Source organism: Larimichthys crocea, chromosome VI (assembly GCF_000972845.2).
Source record: "Larimichthys crocea isolate SSNF chromosome VI, L_crocea_2.0, whole genome shotgun sequence".
Taxonomy (NCBI): Eukaryota; Metazoa; Chordata; class Actinopteri; family Sciaenidae; genus Larimichthys; species Larimichthys crocea.
This window is the reverse complement of record NC_040016.1, coordinates 25740155-25760439: the sequence shown is the minus strand read 5'-3', so window position 1 is coordinate 25760439 and position 20285 is coordinate 25740155. Positions and strand designations below refer to the sequence as shown.

Genomic DNA, 20285 nt, shown 5'->3' with positions numbered 1-20285 from the left:
TATTATACTTTTTTTCTAATTTGATTTATTATTTTAAGGGTTATTTTAATATTTTTATTATTAAAATTTTATCATTATTATGATTATTATTGTATTATTTTCATTAATTATAATTGTTTTAACATTATTAAGGTATTTTCATTATGAAGTATTTTTCCATTATTATTAATTATTATTATATTATGTGATTATTAATTATTAGCTCTTATTTATTATTATTATTATTTTTGCGATTATTATTAATTATTCAATATTAATTAATTTTTGTTTTTTGATTTTTTATCAAGTGATATCATTGATTATTAGTTAGATATTGTATTCACTGATGAGAGGAGCTTTGATCATAAGAATGAAAAGGTTCCGTGTCCTGATACTTTCCGGTTTGGAGCCACGTCACATCTGAACTAATCTGTAACTCGAATGACTAAGACAGTTATCATTGCAGCCCCGTGGGGCCCTGCCTCAACCTGCACAATCAGAGTGTGTCGGTATATTTTATTGTTCACATGAGTTGACTAGCTAACAGATCGCTAACATAATCGCACATGTGCCATCGAGGCATTTATCGTAACCATATAAAGCGCGTAGCAAGCCTAACGATAGCTTCTACATAATTAACAGATATCTACATTTATCTAACAACAATAATCGTCTAACATATCTTACACAATCGCTACAATATCTACACAGACTCTACATATCTACAGATCTCCTAAAACATTAATCCTACATAAGTCTCTACATTATATGCATATCTACAAACAATATCTGTGCGACATCCTCTTTTCTGCTACATGATCTACATATCTCTACAGTTTATCTACATAGAACGTGCTACATATCTACATATCTCGTACATAGTTCTACATATCTATACATTATTTCTTCTAGACATTATCTTCAACATAATCATTTCTATACGTGATGATCTTCCATAAAAATATCGCTACATACCTAACGTCATTCTCTATACATACTACATACCCATTACGAATATTCGCCTATACATAGCTACTACAGAAGCTCTAGCTACTACTAACAAAAATATCAATAAAAAAACTCAAATACAATTATTCTAGCATATCTACTAAATACTAGACAATTATCTCATAGTCGTTGTCTACATATCTCTACATATCTACATAATCTTCTACATTATCTACATATCAATACACAAAATACCGACTAAAACATAAATCTCTACAATTATCTAAAATAGCATCTAAAAATAATCGCTCTAACAATATCTCTACATATTCGGTAAATATCTCTACATATCTCTAACACTAGCTACAATAGTCTACATGTCTACAAGTAGCTCGACACTATCAACGAAACAGATCTCTACATCATTCTACATATCTCGAACATACTCTACAGTATCTACAGAGCTCGACTATAGCTCTAACACATATACATATCTCTACATGTCTTACTGATCCTCTACAATTATCTCCAAAGTAATCTTCTCTACACTATCTACATATCTTCTCAACATGTATAGAGCAATATCTCTAAACATAGCTACAAGATCGTCTAAACATATTTTCTACATTATCTACAAAAAAAAAAAATATCTCTACATTTAATCCATTACAAGTATCTCTACATTTATCTACATAACAATAGCGTACACATCTCTACATCTCTACAATATCTCTGACAAAAATTATCTACATATCTCTAACATGATCGTACATATATCTACTATCGAACATATCTCTACATATCTCTACATTATCTACATATCTCGACAATTATCCTAAAACATATCTCTACATAATCTACTATCTCCCCTCTACAATTATCGACAATAATCTCTACATATCTACATTGACTCTACATGTATCTACATAGTTCCGAACTGACAATATTCTCTACATATCGACACAGCTCTACATAGCTATAACATATCTCTACGATTATATAAAGCTAACATAATCTCTACAAATAGCTCTACATTATCTACGGATTAATTAAATCTACAGATCCTCTACAGTAATCAGACAGAGTAGTCTGACAACAACCATATCTGCACTTACATATCGTCTACAAATTAGCATACATCCATATCTCTACATATCCTACAATATCTCACATATCTAAAAACATCTCTACATAAATTCTAACAATATCGTCTACAAATCTCCATACAACTATCGACAAAAAAATAAATAATAATAAAGTAATTAAAACACAGGAAGTTCAAGAGCGGGTCAGAAATACAACTCCCGCCTCCTCTACATTTGTGACCTGTGATTGGCTAAGGATATTATACTGTCCGTTGATTGGCCAGTCGCAGATCCGCCTGTGGGAGGTTCCATTTCAGCAGAGTAGGGGGGGGGGGCGAGGCTTCCTCAGATATTTACTTAATTTATTTTATATTTTATGATAACAATAACATTTCCTTCAGATTCTTTGAGTCAGTCCGTTCATGAATCATGTCCTTTATATTTTTCTTGGTTTAAATGAACAGACGCATCTTGCCGGTCTCACGTGACCCTCCTCCTCCGGGCGTCGGTAGATCAGTCCGGTCTGTGTGATCAGCCCGTCATTAGTCTCAGCTGATCATCGATCCGGCTGTTCGCGCCTCATCGACTCCTCATCACCTTCATCTTCTTCATCTTCATCTTCATCTTCTTCTTCATCAGCTGTAGGAACATGCTGCGCGTGCGGGCGGCCGTGTGGCGCGCTACCAGGGGGTGAGTACCTGCACACGCGCCGACACGTGACTGTCACCTTTACATGCTAATGTGGCTAACACGCTGCGGGACGCTAATTATCAGCTGATTGACCAGCAGAGTAATCTATTACTCTGTTCCTCATTAAGATGAATCACGTGTTTGATCTGAAGCTTTAATGTGAAGCTGCAAAGAACTTTTCAAAATAAAAGCACGTCAGTCTGTCTGAGAGAGCACAGAGTACTTCAATACTGCAATACTGTACTTTAATACTGTACTTCAATACTGCAGTACTGTACTTTAATACTGTACTTCAATACTGCAGTACTGTACTTAAGTACTGTACTTCAATACTGCAGTACTGTACTTCAATACTGCAGTACTGTACTTCAGTACTTCAGTACTTGAGTAAATGTACTCTGTTACTTCTTCAGTGTTGGACCCGTCACACCTGTTCAAACAAGCTGCAGATGTTTGTTCTCCCGCTGACCTTCACTGTCTGAAGTTCAGACTGAGGGTAATGATCCAAGAAGGACCGGACCAAACTGGATCCAACTGGTCCTCAGTGTGATGCCTTGAAAAAAGTCCTTGAATACCTTAAAAACACTTTAAAAAGTTAAAAAGTCCTGGAAATTCAAAAGAAGCCCAAAACACATTTTAATATTTTATTCGTCAGCTTGATGAGCTCGTTCGTAAAACACTGAATATTCAGGTTTGATACCGACTGAAGACTTCTCACTCCAGTCACATCATCAACAAGGACTCAGCTAAAAACCAGTCTGTCCCGGTCCGTCACAGACCCGGTGCCGGTCCGTTGCAGACCTTGTCCCGGTCCGTCACAGACCCGGTCCCGGTCCGTCGCAGACCCGGTCCTGGTCAGTTGCAGACCTCATCCTGGTCAGTTGCAGACCTTGTCCTGGTCCGTCGCAGACCCGGTCCTGGTCCGTCGCAGACCCAGTCTGATCCATGCTTTGTTGGTGTGGCTCAGGTTCAGGACGTTCCCCCGTGCAGCCGTGGAGGTGAAGAACGAGCCGATCCTGGCGTTCAGAGAAGGAAGTGCAGAGAGGACGGAGCTGCTGGAGGTCGGCCTGCATGACTCAGCAGATATTTGTGAGTTAGAGTGTGAACATGAATCATGACTCAGCTGTTTGCCTCCACCCTGTCAGGCCTTGGACAGCCTGAAGGGGAGGACGGAGGAGATCCCATGTGTGGTTGGAGACGAACACGTGTGGACCAGTGACGTCAGATATCAGCTGTCTGTGAGTAAACAACATGTTGATGATATCACTCAAACGTTTACTGTGTGACCTCACTTCCTGTTTGTTTGTCTTCCAGCCGTTCAACCACTCGCATCGAGTGGCAAAGTTCTGCTACGCTGACAAGGTGAGCCTGTCAAACATCACAGCGCTGCTGCTGAATAATGGGCTGTTCAGTTAAAGACTGTTTTGCTGACTCATGCAGGATCTCATCAACAAAGCCATCGAGGCATCTGTGTCGGCCAGGAGAGAGTGGGACCTGAAGCCCGTCCAGGACCGAGCCCAGATTCTGTTCAAGGCAGCCGACATCATCAGTGGACCCAGGAGAGCAGAAATCCTTGCCAAGACCATGATTGGACAGGTACAAGAGAGCAGAGACCCTGATTGGACAGGTACAGAAGAGCAGAGACCCTGATTGGACAGGTACAGGAGAGCAGAGACCCTGATTGGACAGGTACAGGAGAGCAGAGACCCTGGTTGGACAGGTACAGGAGAGCAGAGACCCTGATTGGACAGGTTTTTGGCCATGGTTTTACTTGGTGATTGGAGTATATTGATAAAGATATAAATTCCTGCAGCCTTACCTGCCCAGTGGCCCGACACCAACATGTAACATTGTAACTATATAATCTGAAACTATTGTAAGATAAATATGTTTAAATAAGCCCAGAGTTCCCCTTAACCGCAGGGGACTGTGTCCCAAATCTAACACTCCAACCCTCTCTCACTCTGACTCACTCACTCTCACTCTCACTCACCCTCTCTCTCTCACCCTCTCTCACTCTCACTTTCTCACCCTCTCACACCCTCTCTCACTCTCACCCTCTCTCACTCTCACTCTCTCACCCTCTCTCACTCTCTCACCCTCTCTCACTCTCACCCTCTCTTACCCTCTCTCACCCTCTCACTCTCACCCTCTCTCACCCTCACTCTCACTCTCACCCTCTCTCACCCTCTCACTCTCACCCTCTCTCACCCTCTCTCACTCTCACCCTCTCTCACTCACTCTTACCCTCTCACTCTCACCCTCTCTCACTCTCACTTTCTCACCCTCTCACACCCTCTCTCACTCTCACCCTCTCTCACTCACTCTTACCCTCTCACTCTCACCCTCTCACTCTCACCCTCTCTCACTCTCTCACCCTCTCTCACTCTCACTCTCTCACCCTCTCACTCTCACCCTCTCACACCCTCTCTCACTCTCACTCTCACCCTCTCACTCTCACCCTCTCTCACCCTCTCTCACTCTCTCTCACTCTCACCCTCTCTCACCCTCTCACTCTCACCCTCCCTCACCCTCTCTCACTCTCACCCTCTCACTCACTCTCACCCTCTCACTCTCTCACCCTCACTCTCTCTCCCTCTCCCCTCTCTCTCCCTCTCTCACCCTCTTTTACCCTCTAACTCTCACCCACTCTCACCCTCTCTCACCCTCTCTCACTCTCTCTTCCTCTCTCACCCTCTCACTCTCACCCTCCCTCACCCTCTCTCACTCTCACTCTCTCACCCCCTCTCACTCTCTCACCCTCTCTCACTCTCTCACCCTCTCTTACTCTCACCCTCTCACTCTCGCTCTCACCCTCTCTCACTCTCTCACCCTCTCTTACTCTCACCCTCTTTCTCTCACCCTCTCTCACCCTCTCACTCTCACTCTCACCCTCTCTCACCCTCTCTCACCCTCTCTCACCCTCTCTCTCTCTCACTCTCTCACCCTCAGGGTAAGACGGTGGTCCAGGCAGAGATCGATGCGGCTCACTCACTCACTCTCTCACCCTCTCTCACCCTCTCTCACTCTCACCCTCACTCTCTCCCTCTCTCACCCTCTCTCACCCTCTCTCACTCTCACCCTCACTCTCTCCCTCTCTCTCCCTCTCTCACCCTCTAACTCTCTCTCACTCTCACCCTCTCTCCCTCTCACTCTCTCACCCTCTCTCAGCCTCTCTCACTTTCACTCTCTCACCCTCTCTCCCTCTCACTGTCTCACCCTCTCTCATCCTCTCTAACTCTCTCTCACTCTCACCCTCTCTCACTCTCACTCTCTCACCCTCTCTCACCCTCTCTAACTCTCTCTCACTCTCACCCTCTCACTCTCTCACCCTCTTTCACCCTCTCTCACTCTCACCCTCTCTCTCTCACTCTCTCACCCTCTCACTCTCTCACCCTCTCTCACCCTCTCTCACTCTCAGCCTCTCTCCCTCTCTCACCCTCTCACTCTCACCCTCCCTCACCCTCTCTCACTCTCACCCTCTCACTCACTCTCACCCTCTCACTCTCTCACTCTCTCACCCTCACTCTCTCTCCCTCTCCCCCTCTCTCTCCCTCTCTCACCCTCTTTTACCCTCTAACTCTCACCCACTCTCACCCTCTCTCACCCTCTCTCCCTCTCTCTCCCTCTCTCACCCTCTCACTCTCACCCTCCCTCACCCTCTCTCACTCTCACTCTCTCACCCCCTCTCACTCTCTCACCCTCTCTCACTCTCACTCTCTCACCCTCTCTTACTCTCACCCTCTGTCTCTCACTCTCACTCTCACCCTCTCTCACTCTCTCACCCTCTCTTACTCTCACCCTCTTTCTCTCACTCTCACTCTCACCCTCTCTCACCCTCTCTCTCTCACTCTCACTCTCACCCTCTCACTCTCACCCTCTCACTCTCACCCTCTCACTCTCACCCTCTCTCTCTCTCACTCTCTCACCCTCAGGGTAAGACGGTGGTCCAGGCAGAGATTGATGCGGCTGCTGAGCTGATCGACTTCTTCAGGTTTAACGCCAAACATGGTCTGGAGCTGGAGAGGACGCAGCCAATGGACGCCGAGGGAAGCACCAACACCATGCTGTACAGAGGACTGGAGGTGAAGACTGAGACTGCTGCTGAGACTGAGACTGCTGCTGAGACTGAGACTGTTACTGAGACTGGTACTGAGACTGAGACTGCTGCTGAGACTGAGACTGTTGCTGAGACTGAGACTGTTACTGAGACTGAGACTGCTGCTGAGACTGAGACTGAGACTGCTGCTGAGACTGCTGCTGAGACTGAGACTGTTGCTGAGACTGAGACTGCTGCTGAGACTGAGACTGCTGCTGAGACTGAGACTGCTGCTGAGACTGAGACTGCTGCTGAGACTGAGACTGTTGCTGAGACTGAGACTGTTGCTGAGACTGAGACTGTTGCTGAGACTGAGACTGTTGCTGAGACTGAGACTGTTGCTGAGACTGAGACTGAGACTGAGACTGTTGCTGAGACTGAGACTGAGACTGCTGCTGAGACTGAGACTGAGACTGCTGCTGAGACTGTTGCTGAGACTGGGACTGTTGCTGAGACTGAGACTGCTGCTGAGACTGAGACTGTTGCTGAGACTGAGACTGTTGCTGAGACTGAGACTGTTGCTGAGACTGGGACTGCTGCTGAGACTGAGACTGCTGCTGAGACTGAGACTGTCAGGGTGAAGTTACAGTCATGGGAGTTTTGTTGTCCTGGTTTCTCGTCCTTTCATCGTATGAATGAATGAATAACTCTTTGTCTCGCCACCTCAGGGCTTCGTAGCAGCTGTGGCTCCGTTTAACTTCACTGCTATTGGTGGAAACCTGGCAGGTACGCCGGCTCTGATGGTGAGTGTCGGCGTGTTTGTGTGTGGAGGAGCGAGCGAGCTGGACTCCGGAGCTCAGCCGTGTTCTGCTGGTGTTTTCAGGGGAATGTCGTGCTGTGGAAGCCCAGCGACACCGCCATGTCTGCGAGCTACGCCGTCTACAACGTCCTGAGGGAGTGCGGCCTGCCGCCAAACATCGTCCAGTTCCTGCCAGCTGACGGTCCGGTGTTCGGAGACACCGTCACGTCCTCTCAGCACCTGGCAGGCATCAACTTCACCGGCAGCGTCCCGTAAGATGGCTTCTTTAACGTGACAGGACAGTGGCTTCATCCATGCGTCGACGTCTGAAAGTCATCTGTTGTTTTGTTTTTCAGGACGTTCAAGCGTCTCTGGAAGCAGGTCGCTCAGAACCTGGACACCTACAGGACCTTCCCACGCCTGGCGGGAGGTGAGTAGGATGACGATCGGCCAATCAGGATCACCTAAAACTGAAGAGCGCATTTTGATCACTGGGTTTACGTCTTTATGTTTTCAGAGTGTGGTGGGAAAAACTTCCACTTTGTCCACAAGTCGGCGGATGTTGAGAGTGTGGTGAAGGGGACGATCCGCTCGGCGTTCGAGTACGGAGGTCAGAAGTGTTCGGCCTGCTCCAGGATGTACGTACCAGACAGCCTGTGGCCGCAGATCAAACAGGAGCTTCTGAACATCCACAAGGAGATCCGAGTGGGAGACGTGAGTCCACCACACCACACGTGTATGTTAATGACAATAGGTACAATACAGTTGCATGAAAAAGTTTATTTTCATTCATAAATCATTGGGTGTTCAACTTCATTTTGATCTATCAAATAACTGATGGACACAGTAATATTTCCTGAGGTTTCTTCCACCTTTTTTCCCTGTTAAAGGTTTTTTGTGGGCAAGTTTTTCCTCACTGGAACCGAGGGTCTAAGGACAGAGGGTGTCACTCCCTGTACAGATTGGAAAGCCTCAGAGGAAAATGGACTTTGTGACTTTGGACTGTACAAATAAAATCTGATCTGATTTGAATGAGGTGCATGTTAATGAGGCGCATGTTAATGATGTGTATGTTAATGAGCTAACTGTTTTCTTCTCCTTCAGCCGGTTGAGGACTTCAGCACGTTTTTTTCGGCTGTGATCGACGACAAGGTGACTGTTCCTCCTTCAAAATAAAAGCCCATATGTTGATGCATTCTGTTTGGTGCTGACGGCGTTTGCTCTTCGGTTTCCTCCTGCAGTCGTTTGCTCGGATCAAGAAGTGGCTTGACCACGCCAAGTCTTCCCCGAATTTAAAGGTCATCGCTGGAGGAAACTGTGACGATACAAAGGGTTACTTTGTGGAGCCGACCATCATCGAAAGCACAGACCCGCAGGACGCCATCATGAGCGAGGTATCCGCTGGGGACGTCACAGAGACAGTCCACTGGGACGTCACAGAGACTACGTCCAGGTTTTAGACAGTCTGCGGGGACGTCTCAGAGACTACGTCCAGGTTTTAGACAGTCTGTTAGACTCATGTTTTTATTTGTATGTATTTTGTCTCATTCAGGAAATCTTTGGACCAGTTCTGTCCGTTTACGTTTATCCTGAGAAGAACTACAAAGAGGTTCTGCAGCTGATCGACAACACGTCCCCGTACGCTCTGACAGGAGCCGTGTACGCTCAGGACAAGTAAGACATCCGTGTACTTTGGTGTTAGCATGCCCTCACCTGAGCCTCACCTGAGGGCTTCTCATGGCGTTTATGTCGCAGGTTTGAGCTCGATGAGTTTCTCTTTGTGTTAACAGGACTGTGATCGACGTGGCAGCTAAAGTGTTGAGAAACGCCGCAGGAAACTACTACGTGAACGACAAATCCACCGGCTCCATCGTCGCTCAGCAGCCGTTTGGTGGAGCCAGAGCTTCAGGTAGGAGTCACTCACCTGTCGAGACCTGCAGCAGGCAAGACGTTTGTCACAGGTGTGTTTGACATTTGGGTTACTCTTCATCCAGGAACCAATGACAAGCCCGGAGGTCCACACTACGTCCTCAGGTGGACGTCCCCGCAGGTGGTCAAGGAGACCCACGTCCCCCTCACAGACTGGAAGTACCCCTACATGGGCTGACAGGAAGTCCAGGCTGCAGCCTGCGGGTCCAATCAGAGCCTTCCCTCCATCAGCTAATCGTCCAATCAACACACACACACACACACACACACACACACACACACACACACACACACACACAGACTCCTGTCCACACTGTCTCTCTCTCTTTGCACTGAACCTGGACCTGAACGTCTTCCGTCCCTGAGCTGTCGGACTCAATTGTCACAACCTCGTTAAGATTTCTATGTGAGACAGTTTGACTCGTTTACAGCACATCAGAGCCATCAGACAAACGATGAGTTACCGGAGACAAGCGATGAGTCACCGGAGACAAACGGTGAGTCACCGGAGACAAACGATGAGTCATCGGAGACAAACGGTGAGTCACCGGAGACAAACGATGAGTCACCGGAGACAAACGATGAGTCATCGGAGACAAACGGTGACTCATCGGAGACAAATGGTGACTCACCGGAGACAAACGATGAGTCATCAGATTTTATTTAGTTTTTAATCCAGTCAAACAGTCAGACTAATAATCCGTTGATGATTCTTTGGTTTTCTTTTAATCTTCTCTGATGATTAACATGCGGTCTGTTGGTTTATTTTAGGTCAGTATGAGTGTGTTACTCGTCTAAACATGAATGTGTGTGAAGTGAGGAGAGGTTTGGTCTCCTCTCTCTCGTCCTGACCGTCTGTTTGGACTCTTTAGCTGCACTTTAATCTCTTTGTAACAAAGATTCACGTGAATTATTTGAATCTTTGCTGATTTACATGATCAGACCGTGCCTGCCTTCATCTCTGTAAATTCATTTTTGACAATAAAGAATAAATTATTACCATCCAGCTGTTTCTGATCTTCATGATCACTTCTGGCTGCAGCGTAAACGTGTGCCGAGTCTCACTGATTGTATCATAGGAATATTATCAACATGACCGGTGCCCTTTCATTCAGAGGTCACAGAGACAAGGACTACAGGAAGGACGCTGCCTTTGGTACGTGGAGAGCCATTTATTTATTTTAACACCCATCTCTACATTGTCTTAACGTCTTAGTGTGAGTGTCAAAGGTTCTGAGGAGAGTCTGCACCTGTTAACATGAATTGAACAATGAGTGCTTTTATTTTGAAAGAGCAGCCTGAGTTTTAAGTGAGGGTTCAGACGATATAAAGAAGATAATAATAATAATAATAATAATAATAATAATAATAATAACAGTAATGAGGAGGGAGACAGAGAGAGATGAAGTCCCCCTGCAGTCTAATCCTATGGCAGCATAACTAAGGGATGACCTGAGCCAGCACTAACTATAAGCTCTATCAAAGAGGAAAGTCTTCAGTCTACTCTTAAAGGTGTTGACCGTGTCTGCCTCCTGAACCCAGAATGGTAGTTTGTTCCACAGAAGAGGAGCCTGATAGCTGAAAGCTCTGGCTCCCAATCTACTTTTGGAGACTATAGGAACCACAAGGAACCACAAGGAACCCAGCGTCCTGAGAGCGCAGTGTTCTAGAGGGGTAGTAAGGTACTATGAGCTCTTTTAGATATGATGGTGCCTGACCATGAAGAGCTTTGTAAGTAAGGAGAAGAATTTAAATTCTATTCTAGATTTAACAGGGAGCCAATGCAAGGAAGCCAGAATGGGAGAGATGTGATCTCTGATCTTGGTTCCTGTCAGAACACGTGCAGCAGCATTCTGAATTAACTGCAAAGTCCTCAGAGACTTATTGGAGCAGCCTGATAACAAAGAGTTACAATAGTCCAGCCTCGATATTGTGGTTCTGTTGGCTTCATCGGACCTTCACCACTCACTGGGGCAATTTGCAGCTGAGAATGAAGCAGCCGGGTCTGATGTCATGGTGCTCTGCTCTCTGTGGTCATGAACTAAAGAATGAGATCACAGATACAAGCAGCTGAAATGAGCTTCCTCCACCAGGTGGATGGGCTCAGCCTGACAGACAGGTAAGGAGGTTCTGAGGTGGTTCAGACGTCTGATGCACCCCGGGCGGAGGTTATTCTGAGGTGACAGTAACTTGCACAACTCATAGGATTAATATTAATTAGTATCATTATTATAAGTCCTTAAAGTTACAGTGTTGTAGTTCACTGTGTTCTAAAACATGTTCACTGTTTCCTCATGCAGGAATAAACAAAGTGTGACATCAGCACCAGGTCAGAACAGGTGATGTGTCACCTGAGGAGAGGACAGCTCATATTACAGGCAGCCTTTGATTTCACTAACACTCAGTCCCAGGTTTACTCCCCCTGTGCCCGGCTCTGCCTTCGCTGTCCCCGGGTATGTTGGCAGCTCGCCGGGCCTGGTTCTGGTTCTGGTTCACTCCAGCAGCTGTCTCGTGTTTTTGCTTCGCGTTTCGAGCTTTATTTTGAAGCATGCGGCTCTCCGTCCCGTGAGAGGCGTTGACAGACTCTGTTGTGGTAGCAGCGAGCCCGTTCCTGTCGACTGCAGCCCGTCCAACACTTCTGATCGGAACCGGACTGACCCACAGCGAGCACGGCCGGGTCGCAGGAGGAGCAGAGCCCAGAGGACTCGGTGGGTGCTGCTAGCCGTTAGCTGTTAGCCGTTAGCTGTTAGCTGTCTGTTAGCCGTTAGCTGTTAGCTCCAGCTGACATGTCTGACCCTGCAGAGGATACACCACACAGAGGTACAGGAGGTACAGGAGGTACAGGTGGTACAGGTGGTGCAGGAGGTACAGGAGGTACAGGTAGTACAGGTGGTGCAGGAGGTGCAGGTGGTGCAGGAGGTGCAGGTGTGTATATAACGTTAGCTGGTTTATATGAAGGGAAACATTTAGTTAGCTAACGGGAGCTAAAATAGCTAGCAGCTGACCTTACACAGAGACACACACACAAACACACACCACAGATATTAGATAGAGGAGAGAGATAGATATATATCTACACACCGAGAGGTGTAGTGTACATAGATATGTATATATATATGACAGTGTATGTGTATAGGTGTCATTAGCTGAGGATATATGTATATGCGGCTACACATTATATGTATATATACCTATGTTATCTATATACACATAGGGTGTATATCTATATCTATATATATCTATTATATCATATCTATATCTATATATAACATAAGTGTAGTATGTTATATGTGACTAGATATACACCATATGTGTATGTATATATACATATAGCTGTATTATGTTATGTTATATACACATATGTGTTATAATACACTATAGTGTTGTATATATATTATCCACATACATCTATATATATCTACACACACACACACACACACAACACCACAATATATCATATATATCTATATACATTATATATATATATATATAACTATAATATATATACACACACCATATGTATCTAGTACATATATGTGTGTTTATACATATATATATATATATACACACACACACAACACACACAACACACACATGATATATATCTATATGTTTATATATATACAATTATTATTATACACACACACACACACACACACCACACACATTATATATATATATATGTATGTGTGTGTGTGGGTTGTATATCTATCTATCCACACACACACCCCACCCCACACACACACACACCACACAATATATATATATTATATATATCTATATATATACTACCACATCACTGTATGTGTATACCTATATACTGTTATATTACATTATATGTGATATGTCTATGTAGAGTATATCGTAATAATTGTATAATATACCAATATTTATATATCCACATATGGTAATAGTATCAATAGTATATATATATATATATATATATATACATATAGTGTATGTATGTATAGTGCTCTCATATACACATTGTGTATGATTATTCACATATAGTGTATGTATGTATATTATTAATATAACACATATGTGGTAATCTACACTAATGTATGCTATCTATTTACACCTACATTATATTATATATATACCCACCACACCCACACACACACCACACCACACACACCCAACACAATAATATCTATATATCTTATATACATACATCATACTACATATCTATTATCTCATCTTATATATATATATATCTATATATACCACACCATATGTATATATACTCATATAGCTGTGTATTATCATATATATTATATATCTATATCACACCACACACACACACACACCACAACACACCACATACATCTATATATAATATATATATATATATATATATATTATATTATATATACATATATATATTATATATTATGTGTGTGTGTGTGTGTCTATCGTATATTATATATATATATACACACACACACACACAACACACACACACACACACACCACACACACCCATCTCTATCTCATCTTACTATATATATATATATATATATATATATATAATATATATACAATGTGTTATCAATTGGTTTTTAATTGGTTATTTATGGGTTATTAATGTGTTGTTAATGTGTGTATGTGTGTGTTGGTCAGCAGGGGCCAGGTGGTTCCACTTGGACAGTATGAGTTCTAAAGGAGGCGGGACGGCTCTGACCCGCCGCAACTACAGACTGGCTTCAGACACAGACAAACCCAGATCCACAGGTAGGACTGATTAGTGAGGTTACCTGTCCACAGGTGAGTCACCTGACAGAGTGATACACAGGTAAAGATGTGGCTTCACCATTTAAGATGGACTGACTGAGTTCATATGACTGAGTTCATTTAAGATGGACTGACTGAGTTCATTTAAGATGGACTGACTGATTTAATTTAAGATGGACTGACTGAGTTCATTTAAGATGGACTGACTGATTTAATTTAAGATAGACTGACTGATTTAATTTAAGATGGACTGACTGAGTTCATTTAAGATGGACTGACTGATTTCATTTAAGATGGACTGACTGAGTTTATTTAAGATGGACTGACTTGGTTCATTTAAGATGGACTGACTTAGTTCATATAAGATGGACTGACTGAGTTAATTTAAGATGGACTGATTGAGTTCATTTAAGATGGACTGACTGATTTCATGTAAGATGGACTGACTGAGTTCATTTAAGATGGACTGACTGAGTTCATATAAGATGGACTGACTTAGTTCATTTAAGATGGACTGACTGAGTTCATTTAAAATGGACTGACTGATTTCATTTAAGATGGACTGACTGATTTCATTTAAGATGGACTGACTGAGTTCATTTAAAATGGACTGACTGAGTTCATTTAAAATGGACTGACTGATTTCATTTAAGATGGACTGACTGAGTTCATTTAAGATGGACTGACTGAGTTCATTTAAGATGGACTGACTGAGTTAATTCCTGTTGACATTATTTCTCATCATGCACCTGATGGGAAACCTGTTGATGGAGCAGAAACAAAATGTTTCCCTCCATGTTTACTGTGTCACCACCTACTATTGGTCATTGACTCTGTTCTGTAACTGTCTGTCTGTCCGTCTGCCTGCCTGTCTGTCTGCCTGTCAGGTATCGTGAATGAGAAGCTGCTGAGTGACTACCTGCATCATGTGTTTCCTTCGACCAAACAGGGAGCCTCGCTGGCGTCGCTCAGGTAACATCAGTGTTTATTTGTCATGTTAGTGTCCACCTGGTGGAGGAAGACTATGAGGGGCCGTCAGGGACATTATTCATAAATACCTCTCACACACACTACTGGAATATTACGCTCTTACACACACTAGTGAAACGCTCTTACACACACTAGTGAAACGCTCTAGTGAAACGCTCTTACACACACTAGTGAAACGCTCTCACACACTCTATTGAGATTTCAGTGTAACCGGAAGGCATTTCAGTGTAACCGGAAGGCATTTCACTGTAACCGGAAGGCGGGTCGTAAGAGGGAGCGCAGCATCGTTGGGTTGCAGATGTCGCGCCAGGAGGAGCTTTCCAGTGGACTTACAGAAGCTGCCGCGCTACTCAACAACATTTTGTCGTCAGCGGAGACAATTCGAACATTATCTAATGCAACAGCGAGCAGGCAACAGTGCCATGCCCCCTTGAGTGCCGACACCGTGGAGAGCCGGCTTACGGCGCTTTTCCCGTCTCGCGGCCGCAATGGCGCGGCGCAACACCCAGCTGTTGGCCCGGTTGTCCTGGTTGTCCATGTCCCGAAGCTCTGCTGAGCTTGGTAACGCGGCACGGACAATCAGCATCACCATCAGCACCACTCATCACCACGTTCATCTATCATCATCACCATCCATCACCACCATCGACTCACATGCATCCAGTCACAGCATCACCATCACCATCACCATCATCATCAATCACCACATCACATCATCACCATACCACCCAGCATCACCCATCCCACCATCACACCATCATCATCACCATCATCATCACATCAGCCCAGTCACACATCACCCATCACCATCACACATCCTCACCATCACCACATCATCCATCCATCATCACATCACATCATCACATTCACATCATCATCTACCCTACCACCATTCATCACTCACCACACTCATCCATCAGCCATCACCACCATCATGCACCCATCATCTCACATCCAATCATCGCACTATCATCAGGCCATATCCATCACGCAACTCCAGTCATATCATCGACTCACCATTCAACATCTATCACATCACCATCACCACTAACCAATCACACCACATCAATCATCAGCTATCACCAGCTCCATCACCATCAACCACACTCATCACACAATCAGCACATCATCACAATCAACCACCATCATCATCAGCCCATCATCACCATCATCACATCATGTCCAACATCCATCACCATCACACACATCCATCAGATCAGCATCACCATCATCAACACATCTCACCATATCAGCACCATCATTCACCTATCATCACATCATCATCACATCATTACAGTCACCCTCTCATACACCCAGCAACATCATCACATCATCACTCAGCATATCACCACCACCACCATAATACACCAGCCATCACATCCATCAGCCACCACTCAATCAGACCATCAATCAACCATCAACCATCATTCACCACCCATCACATCATCACCACCATCATCATCATCACCATCCATCCCACACATCACCATCCACTCTCACACCACCATCACCTCTCACCACCACGTCACATCACCATCTCAGATCTCGACCATCATCAGCATCCCACCATCACATCACACATCTCATCACACCATCATTTCATCACCATCATCATCATCATCACCATCATCAATATCCTCATCATCCACACCTCACCATCATCATCATCATCACCAGCACATCAGCCATATCAATCCCAGCATACACTCATCACTCACCACCATACACATCACCAGCGCTCATCACCACCATCCATCACCATCTCACAACCACAAACATCACAATCATCATCATCACCATCATCACCATCAAACCACCATCAGCACACATCAATATCATCACCAACATCATCCATCACTCACATCACCACCATACACCACATCATCACCATCCATCAGTCACACCATTCATCACCATCATCATAACATCCACAATCACCATCATCATCATCATCCCACTCACCACACCATATTTCCATCACCACATCTATCCCATCAGCCCAACACATTCAATCACCATCACCTCCATCATCTCACCACATCATGCACCATCGACCACACAACCATCCCATCTCTCCTCACCATCACCATCACACATCATCCTCATCAATCACCACACACACATCATCACACATCACCAATCACCACACCATTCAGCAACGCATCACTCACCATCATCCCATCCAACCATACCCACTCAATCATCACCATTCATCACTACCAGATTTATCAATCCTCATCATACAATCACCTACATACAGAAGTCACCATCCAGCAATCATATAAGCCGACCATCATCAGATTCCTACCCCTCATTCATCACCTCCACATCATACACACCATCAGGCACCATCATCACCATCATCCACATCAACTCACCCATCACCATCATCAGCTCACGCACCATCACCAGCACTCATCCAACATCACGCCATCATCATCACCATCATCACCCCTCATCACCACATCATCACCAATCATCATCACATCCACCAGATCACCAGCATCACCACTCATCATCACCATCTCACCACATCACCATCATCACCTCAACATCTGCACTCTCCCACATCACACATTCAGTCACTCATCATCATCACCCTCCACCATCATTCTCACGCATCCCATCTCATCACCATCTATCATCATCACCAATCACCCATCATCATCACCATCCAATCATCCTCCCCCCCTACCATCATTTCTACCATCATCATTTGCATTTATCGATCATTCACTCTATCATTCAGTCGCCCTAATCACTCAATCACCACCAATCACCATACTTACACCATTCATCACCATCATTCTCAGCATCACCACCACTCCATCTCCTCACCCCCTCACATCATTATCACATCACCACCTCACCATCCTCATCACCATCATCACCACCATCATCCCACACCATCCTCAATTCATCACCAGCATCATCACCACCATCATCATCAACCACCATCACCCTCATCATCACCATCATCCTCACCTACCATCACCATCATCATTTGCACCAGCACTCTTCACCTCATCACCTCATCATCACAACCATGCAGCTCCATCATTTCATCACTCCATCACCATCACCAGCCCCATCATCATTCTCATCATTCACTCATCACCTTCTTTTCATCAACATCTTAGTTCATCATCGATTTCGGTCATCCGACCATCCACCATCATCATCACCATCATCACCATACTCAGATCATCATCATGTCTCTCATTTTCATGCGTTCCGCCATCAGTCACCCATCACCAGCACCACCCATACATCAATCATCACCATCACCATCCATCACCCTCATCATGCCAATCATCATCATCATGTGACTGAGCTGCTGACCTCGGCTCTCCCGGGGACGTCACACGTACAGAGCAACCACCTCCAGAGGAGGCTCCAGATCCGGGAAAAAAAAAAACCCCCAGCGGCTTCCCTGTTTTAGAGAGAAGAGACTTCTGTCAGAGAGGGAAGGAGAGAGACCCATGCGTCTCCACAGAGATAGAACTTCATCTCCACAGAAGAGAAACCTCGATCGCCACAGAGATAGACTTCATCTCCAACAGAGAAACCACTCCGTCTCCACAGAGATAGACGTTCATCGCCACAGAGAGAAAACCTCGTCTCCACGGATGATAGACCCGGCCAGATACCTCATCAACAGAGAGAAACCTCGCCTCCATGGAGATGAAACCGCTCTCCACGCTAGATGAGACCGCACACGTCTTGTTGCACCTTTTCAATCATCTGGCTGACAGTCAGGACAGAGTGTGATATTAAGAGACGATGAGTGCCACAACTAATTTACACAGATGATCTCTGCGGTGTGGACTGAAACCCATCTGTGTGTGTGTGCGGGTGTTCTATGTAGAGAGCTGGCTGGAGGTAACATGAACCTGTCCAACTGAAGGAACAAGGCCACTGCAACACTCCAGGTCAGAGTCCAACACACACACACACACACACACACACACACACACCACACCATCACTCGTGTCAAAAGAGAACCACAAACTGCAAGTCTTCAAACGCCCACTTGAGGCTGGCCCATAAAAAATAATTTAGAATGTCACAGAGACTACGTCCAGGTTTTGACATCGAGGGGACGTCACAGAGACGAACTACGTCCAGGTCTGTAGACAGTCTGGCGGTGACGTCCGAGACCGACGTCCAGGTCTTAGACAGTCATGCGCCCGGCGGCCGGCTCTTCACGGCTTGCCTCTGTGCGAGCCTGATCGTCGGTCACCCGGTCTTGTGTCTTCTTCTAACGGTCTGTCTGTCCTTTCCCCCTGTCTGGCTCTCCCGTTTTACAGTCTGCGGGGGACCGTCCAGACTACGTCCAGGTTTTTAGACAGTCGTGGTCTGAGGGGACGTCACAGAGACTACGCCAGGTCTTAGACAGTCGGTGGGGACGTCACAGGTAGTACGACGTCCAGGTCTTAGACAGTCTGCTGGGACGTCACGGAGACTACGTCCAGGTCTTAGACAGTCTGCGGGGACGTCACGGCGACTACGTCCAGGTTTTTAGACAGTCTGGCGGGGACGTCACGAGAGACTACGTCCAGGTTTTAGACAGTCTGCAGGGACGTCACAGAACTACGTCCCAGGTCTTAGACAGTCTGCGGGGAGTCACGGAGACTACGTCAACAGTCTCGCAGACTGACCTCAGGTCTTGGAAAGCAGTCTTCTATGAGGGGCCGTCAGGGACATTATTCAGAAATACCTTCACCACACACTACTGAAATATTACGCTCTTACACACACTAGTGAAACGCTCTCACACACTACTGAGACACTCTCACACACACTAGTGAAATGCTCTCACACACACTAGTGAAACGCTCTCACACACTCTACTGAGACACTCTCACACACACTGCTGAAATGCTCTCACCACACACTAGTGAAACGCCCTCACACACTCTATTGAGATTTCAGTGTAACCGGAAGGCATGTTCAAAGTGTAACCGGAAGGCATTTCACACTGTAACCGGAAGGCATTTCAGGTGTACCGGAAGGCATTTCACTGTAACGGAAGGTGGCCGCAATGGCGCGGCGCAAACACCCAGCTGTTTGGCCCGGTCAGGAGCTCCGG

At 45.3% G+C, this 20285-nt stretch overlaps 2 protein-coding genes across 2 annotated transcripts in view; both read left to right on the top strand.

The window, feature by feature from the left end:
• Positions 1-2530: 2530 nt before the first annotated feature.
• On the top strand, positions 2531-10473 carry aldh4a1 (aldehyde dehydrogenase 4 family, member A1). Its single transcript, XM_027278931.1, has 15 exons — positions 2531-2702; positions 3670-3763; positions 3848-3940; positions 4017-4064; positions 4143-4298; positions 6638-6787; positions 7470-7544; positions 7625-7812; positions 7897-7970; positions 8058-8254; positions 8645-8692; positions 8782-8934; positions 9093-9214; positions 9331-9449; positions 9535-10473. The coding sequence occupies exons 1-15, from the start codon at positions 2662-2664 to the stop codon at positions 9645-9647; spliced, it is 1671 nt and encodes a 556-aa protein (XP_027134732.1). The 5' UTR covers positions 2531-2661; the 3' UTR covers positions 9648-10473.
• Positions 10474-14095: 3622 nt separating this feature from the next.
• Positions 14096-20285, top strand: part of rnf123 (ring finger protein 123) — a 45786-nt gene continuing 39596 nt past the window's right edge. Inside the window, 3 exon segments of the mRNA XM_027278964.1 lie at positions 14096-14203; positions 15091-15149; positions 15151-15175. Coding sequence (XP_027134765.1) covers positions 14122-14203; positions 15091-15149; positions 15151-15175 — 166 coding nt within the window. The 5' untranslated portion in view covers positions 14096-14121.